This window comes from Capra hircus, chromosome 11 (assembly GCF_001704415.2).
Source record: "Capra hircus breed San Clemente chromosome 11, ASM170441v1, whole genome shotgun sequence".
Lineage (NCBI taxonomy): Eukaryota > Metazoa > Chordata > Mammalia > Artiodactyla > Bovidae > Capra > Capra hircus.
Window position 1 is genome coordinate 15,767,350 of NC_030818.1, and position 14,035 is coordinate 15,781,384.

The following is a 14,035-nucleotide window of genomic DNA, read 5'->3' on the forward strand; positions in this document are numbered from 1 at the left end:
CAGCAAAGCGCAGCCGCTGCTCCTTACCTTGGACGCAGGGTATCTCCTCTTGACTGCGCCCCTGATCTTAGGCATGGGGTAGCTCCTCTCGGCTGCGCTCCTGACCTTGCATGTGGGGTAGCTCCTCTTGGCTGCTGCTGCACCGCGCAACCATTGTGCCTTCAGTTCAGTCGCTCAGTCGTGTCCGACTCTTTGCGACCCCATGAATCGCAGAACACCAGGCTTCCCTGTCCATCACCAACTCCCGGAGCTCACTCAGACTCACATCCATCAAGTCAGTGATGCCATCCAGCCATCTCATCCTCTGTTGTCTCCTTCTCCTGCCCTCAATCCCTCCCAGCATCAGAGGCTTTTCCAGTGAGTCAACTCTTTGCATGAGATGGTCAAAGTATTGGAGTTTCAGCTTTAGCATCATTCCTTCCAAAGAAATCCCAGGGCTGATCTCCTTCAGAACAGACTGGTTGGATCTCCTTGCAGTCCAAGGGACTCTCAAGAGTCTTCTCCAGCACCACAGTTCAAAAGCATCAATTCTTTGGCACTCAGCCTTCTTCACAGTCCAACTCTCACATCCATACATGACCACAGGAAAAACCACAGCCTTGACTACACGGACCTTTATTGGCAAAGTAATGTCTCTGCTTTTAAATATGCTATCTAGGTTGGTCATAACTTTTCTTCCAAGGACTTCACCTTTATTTGAAAATGATGCACTTGAAACTTCAGAGCACTCGGTTTTCAGCCTTGATGTGTGGAGAACAAAATACAGCTTTTTCATCATTTTTAATAGCAGCTGAATTTAATCTGCCTCAGTCAAGAGACTTCACCTCCCAGTGTCCTCACGTGACAGAGTGGCATTGTGACATGTGACTGTCTAGACCAGCCCTGCAGATGTGTCTGTCAAAAGTAATGGAGATTTCCTGCCAGGATATGTGCTTGCTATTGCTGTAGACAGTGGGGGCCTCAGATCTCCTGGCTCTCGGGGGCAATTTTTCAAGTTTTCTTTTTCCAGTTTAAAATTAAAGCGGCACCATGTGTCATGTGAATCTGCCATGCCAGGGAAATGAGTGTGAGCCGTGGCCTGGATCTTGTTTAGGCCACGTGGGAGGTGGTGGCCCACACCATCCCATGTGTGTCACTCAGAGCTCTGATCAAGAGCTTAACAGCTGTGCCTACTGAGGTGAGGAGTGCAATGAGTGGGGCTTTGCTGCTGCTGCTGCTAAGTCACTTCAGTCGTGTCTGACTCTGTGCGACCCCATAGATAGCAGCCCACCAGGCTCCCCTGTCCCATTCTTCAGGCAAGAACACTGGAGTGGGTTGCCATTTCCTTCTCCAATGCATGAAAGGGAAAAGTGAAAGGGAAGTCGCTCAGTCGTGTCCGACTCTGTGCAACCCCATGGACTGCAGCCTACCAGGCTCCTCTGCCCATGGGATTTTCCAGGAAAGAGTACTGGAGTGGGGTGTCATTGCCTTCTCTGGAGTGAGGCTTTGAGGTGTGACTATTTCCACTTCTTTTCACATTCATGTGCGGCTAGATCCTGGACGAACAGGTATAGTGTCCCCAAAACGGCATTTGCAAAAAAAAAAAAAAATCCTTACCATCACAGTTAGGGAATTCAAGGTTAAGATTTATTTTGTTAAATCTTGACAAATAATTGTCTATTTGTCTAAAAATGATTTTCAAAAAACAGCCTGCTTTCTTTACTTTGGAGGTCTTATTTCGATGAGACCTCCATAGGTACAGATTGATTTTTTTCTTGTCAATCTGTCTTGTATCAATTTAATTATTAGACCAGTCAAAAGAATTCAAGAGGGGCAGTAGGAAAATTTTCCCTTCCCCAGCAATGGCTTTTTACCATAAAATTTTTAATTGAAATATATAAAATGAAAAAGGTTATTCTTTAAAAATAGAGAGTAAACAAAGCAATCCAGATCATAATGTGACTCTCTAGAGATGGAACATTGACTTTTCATAAAGTAGTGGAATAAAATTTTGCTTGTGTTCATCATAATAAAAAAGAAATAAGTTTTCCCTTAGAAAGTACACGCTCGCCCTTTGCATTTAGCCCCAGACAACTAGATGGTGCTTAACTAGGTGCTTAATTTGTTGTTGTTTTTCAAATCTGTATTTATGTGGCTGTGCTGGGTCTTAGTTGCATCATGCTATATCTTCGATCTTTGTTGCACCATATGAACTCTTAAGTAAGGCGTACTCTTAAGTACCCTGCTTAAGTAAGGAATATCTTGCAGACGGAAAATGACTTTAGGGATGAAAAAAATCCGTTCATTTTTACATGTTGAACTGGATGAAATGGCAGCCAAGAGATTCTCATGGGTTCCCATCAGGAGTTGTGGAAATCAGAGATCTGCTGTTCCTGGGCTCCATGCCCTCAGCCAACCACAACTCACTGCCTCCCCAAACTGGACTGTAGCCATGACCCAACCTAGGGATGAACAAGGCGAAGTACCTCCAAGCTCGATGGGTTCTGGTTGTGGCTTGGGATGCTCAGGGACCCAGCATATGTTAGAAAGGTGCATGTGCCCAGATCTTGAAGGTGATGCCTTGCCCAGGACTCGCTGATATTCCAGTTGGTCCCTTAGAAGATAATGAGAAACCTGGTGGCTACTCAAGGCATTCCTGAAAGGTTCAGGCATATACTAACAACTGCTGAACATCAGTTTGCCCCCTGTATTATGTGTTCTATTGGTCTGGTGTTAAAATGTGCTGTTGTTCATACCTTATCACTGTCTGACCAAGTGATTAAAATTTCCCAGGCAGTCATTAGTTTTTGAGATGAAATGCATGAGGACGTCTTTCTCTGTTTACTGAGTTAGAGTTTCCCTGCATCTATTTAAGAATTCTTGATCTTGAAACAATATCTTAAAACAGCTAGAGGCTGTGCTTTCATTGCTCTTAATTTCTTGTGCAATTCTTAGACCATTGACAACTACCTTTAAAGTTTTGCTGACACTAAAATTTCTATCAATCATTCTGTCATTGAAAATCCTCATTTACTTCCAGATGTTCAGCAGGGCCTCGAGTGATTTTTACCTAAAGAGAAAAACCCGTAACCTCCATTTTCTTGGTTCTTCAGAATTCAAGAACAATTATGTAACATCTCACTTTTTAAAATACCTGTTTTTTGTTTGGCTGCACTGGGTCTTAGCTGTGGCCCGTGAGGTCTTTGACCTTCCTTGTGGCATACGGGCCCTTTTAGTTCTGGTAGGCAGGATCTTTAGTTGTGCCGTGTGAACTCTCAGTTTCAGCATGTGGGATGTAGTTCCCTGACCAGGGATGTAATCCACACCTCCTGCATTGGGAGTGTGGAGTCTTAGCCACAAGACTACCAGGGAAGTCCCTCATCTCATTTTTAACACAGAAGCAAATAGGAATTATCCCCATGTGACAGATGTGGAAACTGAGACTCGCTACGTTGCTTTCCAACTGCTAAGCTGGAAAGTGAAGGAGCATAATCAGAACTTGAGCTCCTGCTTCTGCCTTGGAAGCCCATGTTCTTTCCATTACCCCCTATTCACGTCAACCTTGACCCTGGCCAAGAATGTGTGCAATGGGAGAGGCAGTGTGGATGGATTAGAACAGACCCATTCATGCTCCCAGAAAAATAACTCAAAATGCATGCCCCAGTGTTGATGGGACTGCAGCTCATCTTCAAATACGAAAGAGTACGTCTAACACAGGAGTGATGTTTTGAAAACTGACCAGAACTACCTTGACATCTGGCTTGTTAACGTGTTAGAGAAAGTGAAGCAGCAAAGGACAGTAAGTTCTAGAAAGCTGAGAGAAAAACACGTGTCCAGCAATGGAGGGAAGGAGGATGCAGCAAACACCAAAGGTCGCCCCACCCACATTACCATCCTCTGCTTCCCTTTGCAGCCTGGGTCACATTCAGAGCCCTTCTTATGGACCACTTGGTGGTCCCCAAACACAGCTCACAGGTTGCTTTTGTGATGCCTTTGGGTTTTTGTTGTTGTTCATTTGCTAAGTTGGGTCTGACCCTCTGCGACCCCATGGACTGCAGCACACCAGGCTTCACTGTCCTTCACCATCTTCCGAGTTTGCTCAAATTCATGTCCCTTGTGTTGGTGGTACTATCTAACCATCTCATCCTCTGCCGCCCCCTTCTCCTTTGGCCTTCAGTCTTTCCAGCATCAAGGTCTCTTCCACTGAGTTGGCTCTTCTCAGGTTGCCGAAGTATTTAGAGCTTCAGCATCAGTCCTTCCAATGAATATTCAGGATTGATTTCCTTTAGGATTGACTAGTTGGATCTCCTTCCAGTCCAAAGGACTCTCAAGGGTCTTCTCCAGCACCACAATTCCAAAGCATTAATTCTTCAGCACTCACCCTTCTTTATGTCCAGCTCTCACATCCATGCATGACTACTGAAAAAAACAGTGTTGACTATATGGACCTTTGTTGGCAAAATGAAGTCTTTTCTTTTGAACACGCTGTCTAGGTTTGTCATAGCTTTTCTTCCAAGGAGCAAGCATCTTTTAATCTTGTGCCTGCAGCTACCATCTGGAGTGATTTTGGAGCCCAAGAAAATAAAATCTGCCACTCTTTTCATTTTTCCCCATCTATTTGCCATGAAGTGATGGGACCAGATGCCATGACCTTAGTTCTCTGAATGCTGAGTGTCAAGCCAGCTTTTTCACTCTCCTATTTTACCTTCATCAAGAGACTCTTTAGTTCCTCTTCCCTGCCTTTGGGTAAGTGCTTTTTAAAATCCCAGATAGCTTCTATGAAGTAAATCCCGCTCATGAAGTACTACCTTTCCCAGGATGCTGTTCCTAAACATCCCATAGGAACAGAAGTCTGTTCCTCCTCCACTCCTCCCCCCATTTGATCCTTCCTTTCGTGATGTTAGATGGTGAGAGCTTGGAGGGTGGAGGCTGCAGGCTGCATGGTCTAGGGGAAAAGCCATAGGCTCCAGACCTGACCGCCAGGTGCTGGAGAGGTGTGTGCTGCTCAGCCGTCTCTGGACTAGGTTTACAAAATATGAACGCTAACTAATTTTAATATCTACTCTTGATCACAGCTGTTGCCTGCATATAAAATCTTGAGTCTCCCTTTCAGATGTACAACAAACGTATATAAAAAGACATGAGAGAACAGGAATGACCTCAGCGTGTCAAACTTGTCAACATTTCTGCCATCTTGCCCTCACAGGGAAATCCTTTATTTTTCCCTTTCAGACTTTAAGCAGAACTGACAACCATTTGTGTTCTCTTTGTTTGAAGCTTTATTTTTGCGAGTCAAGGGTCTTTTTCCTGGTTTAGCTTTCTCCTTAATAAAATTAACACGTCTCATGGAAGAGCACATGGGAAGTCACGGTAGGGCGGCAGGGAGGGGGCGTTGTGTCCTGGAATGCTTCCCACCAGGAGAGTTTGTAAGAAGGGACAACCATAATCTGCCATCTCTGATGGTTCAGGGTCTTTTCTGGCTTTACACTCCGTTCTTTCACTTTAGGAGAGAATGTGTAGGTGTGTACACGTAGGCATGCATGTGCACACACACCCACACACCTTTGACCCCTTTAAGGAGGGGTGATGGAAGAAAGCCTTGAGAATTCACCCTCTTGCCTCAGTGCTTTTCTTTAGTTTTGTTACAGAAGGAAGCAAAATAGAGGAAAACTCCTTCAATCTGTGGTCCAGGCAAGTGTGGCGGCTGCCTTAGGTGGCCGCCCTAAGAGTGTCCAGCCAGTGCTGGGGTTGGCTGAGCCGCGGCTCTCAGTTCTGGTAGAGCTGTTGATGTCTGGGGAGCCTCAGAATTCTCACCAACTGCTAGATGAGTCCTCAGGCAGTATAGTTTTTGTAAAAAGTGCATTCAGAAGATGAGGCTGTCTCTTCCAAAGCCTGCCTTTCTAGATCTTCTGAATAATTCTGCTCCACCGTACAGGAAAGAGCCTGGAACCACGAAATGCAGTGAAAACGTGATCACCTCATGACAAACGGAGGACCGAGATCCCATGTGCTGGGTGGGCCATGGAGGAGGGAAAATGGCCTCAAGGAGTGGTGACTGCAGATGAATTTAGCTAAGGTGCAGAAAAGGCAAGGCCAGGGGTTACAGAGGAAGAAATGTTACGTTATTGGTTAACTCACTGCTGGACTGAGCTCAAGTATGGTTCTGCCTCATACCAGCTGTCATTTGACCACTCCGTGCTTCTATTTCCTATTAGTAAAATGTGGATAATAGTTTTTCATAGGGTGGTGTAAATACTTTAATGAATTAATGTTTTAAGTGCTTAAAACAGTAGCTGGCACAGAGCCAACATTATACAACTATGAGCTATTATTACTAGAGCCATTACTTCATTATCACTGTTATAATGCTCACTATGATGATTAAGGACCAGGTCTTGAGTAGAGAAGTATAATCATAGCCACTAAATTCAAATGGTACTTAGTAGCATCCTTGCTTGGTTGTGTCTCATTTTTAGATCACCAAAAATGCATTTTTTTTCCTGTTTCCAGTGAGTGGGAAAATGTGTATTTGTAAGAATGACTGCTTTATACATTTAAAATGTTTTGATGAAAACACCTGATGGGTTCAGATAAAGCCATTCTTCCAAAGGCTTGCTGCACTCTCTGATGGTTCGATTTTTCAGTTCTTTCTCTCCTGGGATGCATTCTACCGACTGTTCAGCGACTAATGGCATCTACTGTTCAGAATCTTAATTGTGCTGAAGAGTATGAGTCGTATGTGGGTGTGCAGAGCACCCATGAAGGATACTGAGATGGCCCAGGGTCGGGGGGTGTGCGTGGGAGGCAGGGGCACACGGCGGGTGAACACACCCTTGTGTGAGCAAACAGTGATGGTGTGCCACGGTTGTTGTCGTGTCCTTCGCAGACGACTATGCCCAGCTGTGTAACATCCCCGTCATGGGACGCCGGCGGCCGTATGGACGGGATGCCTTGGTTGACTTCAGTGCACAGTATGCTCCCGAAGCTGATCCCTACTTCGTCCAGGACCGTAAGCAACATTTTTTTTAGTTACTCTGAAACTAAACCGTGGTTTTTGAAGTTTGGTCAGTGGTTCTCAAAATGCAGTGCCTGGGAACTTGTAAGAAATGCAGGTCTGTGGGTGATGCTGTAGACCTGAATCAGGAACTAGGGTGAGACCTACCCTCTGAGTCATCCTTATGGACGCTCAAGTTTGAGAACCACTGGATCATATTAAGAGTCTCACTGCATGTTTATTTTCTTTACAGAAAATCATCTTATAATTTCCACGACAAAGTCATTTCTTTACCCATGAAGTGGTAGCCTAGCTTAAGGGGCACAGTTTTCCTAATAGTTTGGTTGTATCTTTACAAGCATTTAAATGGGAAGTAAAACAGTTGCTCTCTCCTGGTCAGAGATGAATTTTTAGAATTCATTTGTGAGGGGGTTTACTAAGAAATGATGATGTGTGATGGCTTTTCCTGGATTTGTGAGCAGAGTTTAAATGTGAGGTGGGATGTGTATGTGTGAACCCTGTTCCCATTTAGAAAGTAAATGCCTGAAGGTACCACCAGAATGTCCTGGAAAGGGGAACCACACAAGCTAAATGTGTCTGTGGGAGAGACCAGAGCTTGCAAATAACAGATGAGTTACGTGAAGTCTGACAAATGGGATGGTAAAAACTACAGTATCAGTAGACAGGAGGCGGTCTGCCTTCCCGAAGGGGACGATGGCAGTACACTCCAGGTGCCTGGCCCACACCCTGCAGCCCAGAGTGCTGACACTATAAAATACGATGAGGCCGCTCTTTCTTATCACCTGATCACCTGTGCGCATGGCAGACTAGCCAGGATCTGTGTCCTGAGAAGCAGTACGAGCTTCATGGCTGCCTATGGAGATGCTTCTGTTCCTAGTCCAAAAGTGTTTCCCTCCCTCCTTTCTTTCCTTCTGTTTTTTGAAAGGTGCAGTATGTTGATCCCTCAGCTGACCTAAAACTGCTTTAAAATTTCCATTCAAACAGCATGCTATTAAACCAGTGAGGTTGGGTCTTCTAGATCTGAGTGAGTCTAGAGCATTGGCAGCATGCAGAGGGCCTCTGGTGCCCTTGCCCAGCTCTCCTCTCTGGGTAACCACTATCCTGCCTTCTAACACCTTAGATTATTTCTTTTAATCAACCACAGATAACCATGTCCTCCTTCAAGAAATATGCTTAAATACATTGACGGCTCTAAGACTGAGCACTTATGACTTCTACATTTCTGTGTATATGTTATAGGTCAGTAAACATTTACTTTAAAAAAGAAAGGGAGAATAAATATTAAAATTGAAAGAAAGTACAGTTTTGCCTGCCTGATAAATCCAAAATAACAGGGTAAATCTATATGTAACTGACACAATCTCATGCTTGTGTGTGTAGCCTCTAATACCTTACAGTTCAGATGCCACGAATTTTAATGTTGAAATGTTCTGCCTTAGGTATTGGCTTATGTACCTTTTTTTTTTTTTTTAAATAAATGCTGTCATTGCTTTAAAACATTAAAACAAAATCCATTACAAATGTTAGAAAATAAACACAGTGGTATCAGATCAATTTTCTATTTAGCAACATAGGAAACTACGATGCAGTTCCAGGGCCCCAGCTTTAACTATGTAATGGCCTTTAAAGTTCTTATGAATTACAGAGAAACAGCTCCTCTTTCTCAGCCCAGGATCACAGGTTGTTTGCCCCTGCTGAAGACAGGGTAGGTAGTAAAAGAGAGGCTGAGATTTCTACCAACCTTGTGATCCACCCTGTCCTGTCTTTCTGTTTAAAGTTGAGCGAATGACTGGTGTTACCTTAAGTTAGAGATCAACTTTCCTTATAGCTTTCCTTATAGCTGACCAGACAGTAAAGTTGTGGGCTTTGCATACTATATAGTCTCTTTTGCGGCTGATATTCAGCTCTGCTCTGTAAAAATAGGTAGCAAGCACGATTTAGAGCAGGGGCTGTGTGCTTTGCTGGTGTTTCGGAGTCCTGTACAAGTATTTTGGGGAGTCTGTTTAATGTGTGTGTAGGAGTTTCAAATTTTAATTTCATGTTTTAATTTCTGTAATAAAAATATTTTTTTACTAAAGTTAAAATGATTTTGCTGTGATACCTGGACTTTGAAGTATTTCCATAGGTTGACTTTCTTGTCAGTATTTCTCAAATTGGCTTTCAGGATCTGCTGACAGTCTTGATGGCTAGTTGTATTTCTTCTCACTTTAATTTTTAAAATGGCATGTCATAGATGTATTACTCAGTTTTTTTCATAATATTTCTTTCTTAAAAGTTAACTTGTGCATTATAGGAAACCAAAAAACAAAGTCATCCTTAATCACAAGCAGTTTACTGTTTGTGTCCTTTCAAGTCTCATTTGTGTGTTTATACAACTAAGCATCCATTTTTAAGTAATTAAAATCATAGTTATGTATCATGCTTTTATACACGCATGAATATTTATCAATGTCCCAAAGCTGAGCAGTTTGATATACTATACCAACTCAATCTGGAAAGAAATATATATAAAATCTTGCTACTCTTGGTAAAAATTTCAGAAAAGACAAAAATGGCAATAAGTTTCTAACTAATGATTGGCAGAGGTATGAATAAAATCCTGCTTTCCCTTAATGTTCAATTAAAGACAAGATAAAACAAGGTACACAAAGTATTAATATTAATGCTTCTAAAATGATTCATTATCCAATCTAAACTATTAAAGTATTAGCAAGGGGGTATACTTCCATTGAATTAATGACAGTGTAGTCTTACAGTATAGCCAAGACACGCACACACGTACATCCCCCCCTTTATGCTTCCTTCTGCCCCTATGCTGCCACTCCAATGAACAAGTCCTGATGTACATTTCTGAGACAGTTTAACAATTCCATGTCCAAGATGCTGCTTTTTTGAAATCAATTACAATGAAATTATATACTGGCTAACTCACTAGCTCTGCTTTTTATCCCACATTGTTATCTCAGGACACGTAAAAAGGCATGTCAATGTATGGCAAAAAACCACCACAATATTGTAATTAGCCGTCAATTAAATTAATTAAAAGCCTATGCTGTAAAATGTTAGACCTTAAGCTGCATAAGCAATGATGTTTTGCTGCCCCCTGCAGTTCCACTGGAGAATTACTTCAAAGGCCAATTAGTTCCGGCCCTAGGGAGATTTTTTTTCCTTCCCCCTGAAAGTTAATCCACGGCAGTAGCTTCAGGAGCAGGGGAGAGGATGAAAGGCCACATGTTTCGGGGTCATCATAAATTTATATTTACAACTTTCCTCTCTATAAAGAGAACTAAAATATTCTTAACGCCTGGTTACATTGCTTTTGTATTGCTAAACTGGCTCTTTCTCTCTTTAAACTGATTCAGAACTAAACAAGAGCGTCTTTGTTTTCTTAAAGTTTTTGGGTTTTCTAAATAGAAGTATGATGTATTTTTCTATCAGGATGTTTGGAGTCCCTTTAACTCACTTTAGCCTTTGATCCCCCAAGGGCCCTTTTGTAAGGCTCCTGCTAAAGCCAGGGCAAACAAACAGACCTTATTAAGGCAAGGCCAGCCTGGCTTTTCTCTGCTCTTGGAACACGCAATCAAACAGCGCTGCCTCCAATGCTGGTGCCTCTTAGCAAATACCTACGCTGATCATGAATTCCATTGGTTCCATCCTGAAAGATGTTTTGACGTTTGCCTTACTGAGAACTTGGGAGACTTGAAATCTTAGACAAGATGTTAACTAAAAGCAAAAAAAAAAAAAACAAAAAAAAACAAAAAACCCTACTTGCTGTATTATGTGATTTTGATTCAGAACATCAGAATTCAAAATGGGGGGCTAATCTGTACAACATACTAAGTTTGTAACACTTTAAATGCTTAATATCATGTACAAATATATTTGCTTAAATTTCAATGCTATCTTTAAGGTACTGGAAATATGTATGATGAACCATAACCTTAAAATCACGTTGTTTTTAAAAATGGTGTTAAGAGGATGAAGGTTTGTTCCTTGCCTCCTGTTTGTTCCCTTCCAGGTTTTTTAAATAGCTTTGAGGAGTTGCAGGCTGAAGAATGTGGCATCCTCAATGGATGTGAAAACGGCCGCTGTGTCAGGGTGCAGGAAGGTTATACCTGCGACTGCTTTGATGGGTATCACTTGGATATGGCCAAGATGACCTGTGTCGGTAAGAACCCTATGTATCTGATGGGAACTTATCCTTTTCCTGAGATGCCCTGTGGCTGGACATCATATAGTCTACTACATTGAAGATTTGCAGCGTTTCAGTTTGGGAAAAAGAGAAAAATTCTGGAGGTGGATGGTGGTGGCAATTGTTTAACAGTGTGAAGGTACATACCACCACCGGACTGTCCACTCAAAAATGGTCAAAATGGCCAATTTTATGTTCTGTATATTTTACTATGATTTTTAAAGAAGTACTTAAGAATTCATATAAATGGTACCTCTGGAGGAAACACCAGAACATTTGGGGTAATTAGACTCTGGTGGTCCAAAAAATAGGTAACCCAGGTTGTTACACATGTTTCAGGGGCATAAAAGACTTTCTTTCCTGTGGAAAGAAATCTAAGAAAGTAACTTAAGCCTTGAGACCAGCTTCTCTTGACAACTTAACTGCTCTTCCACATCTGCAGAAAGGGATTTAGAAGTAAGATAGTTCTTCTAGTTTTCTTGACTATAAAAACTCAAGCTGACAAAATGGTCCCTGTTATGTCAAATAACAGGGAAAGAAATTCTACAATCCCTTGGATACTCACCTTTCTGCGATCTAGAAAGTCATATTTACCTTGCATAAACAGTAAGAGGAAAGACTACGCAGCTTACCGTGGAGAGAGCACGGAATAGCCGGCTGTGTTTAGGCACGGCCTCAGGTAAGCTGTTGAGTGTTTCTCCTCCCAGAGTGATAGGAAAGCTTGCTTACCTCCGTGGTTTGGCTTATTGCAGATGTCAACGAGTGTGATGAGCTGAACAACCGGATGTCTCTCTGCAAGAATGCCAAGTGTATCAACACCGAAGGGTCCTATAAGTGTGTGTGTCTGCCGGGCTTTGTACCTTCTGACAAGCCAAACTACTGCACTCCATTGAATACTGCCTTGAATTTAGAAAAAGACAGTGACCTGGAGTAAAAGAGAAGCTAACATAACCTAAGCCTGTATACTCTGCACTGTGTAAAGGAGAAAGAGAAATGTATTATACTTCAGACATTGCACCTAACCCCAAATGCTGGAAATACGGAAACATCATGGAGTCGTATATCCTCAGAAGAGAAAGGATTCAGTGTGAGCCTGAGTGGTGTGACAGACCAAATGGACATTTCTCGGAAAAACAAAACAGTATATATAGTCTGTTCATATGTAAAATTTAGTGGAAAAGAGGCAGAACAGTGCTGTTATTTTAAACAGAAGGTTGTATTATTATGTTTTTGTTTTGATATTTTTTACTATTGCTTGATTAAATCTGGCATTTAAATAGTGGTGGAAATATTTTATAAGATTTTCATTTTGTGGTTATGCAGTTCCTTGGCTATCGTTTCTTTATCAAATGTCAAGTGCTAAAGTCTTCGATAAAATATTGTTTAAACTGTTATAAGTAATGTTACACAGGGTTATGCTAGTCCAGGTCTGGAAGATTTTTAAAATCCAAATTGTCCTGTGGAGCAGGCAGTGATTGTTTCAAAACTTTTATACACATTTGGAGAAAAGGACTTTATATTTACGATGTGTTGTCTGATTTTAATGTCCATTCTTAGCCAAGCTGCTAGTAGGTGTTAATTGGATCCCTTTCCTACATTGAAATTGAAGAGCTAATGAATGCGCTTATGTTAGTATTGTAATGTATAAAGTAGGACCAGCAAATTTTTTTAAAAACTTGATGATCCCAAAATATTTACCACTGTATGTTAAAAGCAAAATAAATCACCATTTTTTTTTTTTAGAAAATTTCTACCTCAGAGTTATGTCAATGAACATATGCATACCAGTTATCCACCCCACCACCAATGGTCTTTTATGAATGTGGAGTCTTTTCCAGGTTAATTATTAAATTTGTTATATACTGTTACGGGTGGAATTGTGTCCCCAGAATTCATGTTAAGTCATGTCCCCTCAGTACTGTAACTGTATTTTTAAATGAGCTAAAGACCATTAAAGAAGGTCACTGGGGTGGGCCCTGATCCAATAGGGCTGGTGGTCTTTATATGAAATTAAAACACACACAGGGAAATCATGGGAAGACACAGGGAGCCAACAGCCATTGGCAAGCCAAGGAAGGCGCCTAAGAAGAAAATTCTTCAATACCTTGAACTTGATCGACTGGGGGATTTTTACAGAAACTAACACCAGTGGCAAGCAACTTGGTATGTAAGTGAATATTGAAATGTCTCTGGTCAGTAATGGGTTAAGAAAATAAATTTAAACCACCCAGTCTATGGTATTAATACTTTTGACAGCCCTAGCAAATAACTAACTGGTGGATATCATAGGAAGAACAGTTTTTGATGTTCCAAGCCTTGCTTAATACATATCCACAGTCATGCAGTTGTCTCATTTAACCTGAATTTCAGAGTCATTTTTAATAAAGAACATCTGAGTTTTCAAAAAACAAACTATGTATAGGCACACTCAGCAAAAAATATTTCCATCAAACATTTTCTTCTAAGACAGGCTTTTGGATTTTAGTTTCTGCCATAGAAGAATGGTACACCTAAAACGTCCATGTCCCCTGCTGCCAAGAGTTCCATGACCAGGTGCCAACCACTGTCCCTGCCTTCCCAGGAGCTTGTGCAGGCTGTGCACACCCACAATCAAGGGGATAATGTTCCAGCATCTGCTGAGAGAAGAGACAGCCAAACTAAAAGCATTCCTCATGCCAAAACTGTATTAAACCCACACAGGCTACACAGGGACACTCCCACATACAAAGAGTCCTCCAAGATTACAGTAGATAATTGTTTCTCAACTCACAGAGTAACAGAAATATAGTATAAGCAAAATAAAGAAGCAGAGGAACCACTCCCAGTTAAAAGACCAAGAGAATTCCCCT

At 41.8% G+C, this 14,035-nt stretch overlaps 1 protein-coding gene across 7 annotated transcripts in view; it reads left to right on the top strand.

Annotated features, from left to right (window-relative positions):
- The window catches only part of LTBP1 (latent transforming growth factor beta binding protein 1), a 456,133-nt gene extending 442,962 nt beyond the window's left edge, over positions 1–13,171 (top strand). For 5 of the 7 annotated variants that reach the window (XM_018055104.1, XM_018055103.1, XM_018055105.1 and 2 more), the window contains 3 exons: positions 6,866–6,988; positions 11,013–11,162; positions 11,939–12,482. In XM_018055104.1, coding sequence (XP_017910593.1) covers positions 6,866–6,988; positions 11,013–11,162; positions 11,939–12,120 — 455 coding nt within the window. In that variant the 3' untranslated portion in view covers positions 12,121–12,482. Of the gene's footprint in view, positions 1–6,865; positions 6,989–11,012; positions 11,163–11,938 lie in introns of all 7 variants that reach the window. The other 2 variants (XM_018055102.1, XM_018055107.1) reach the window with 2 other exon arrangements.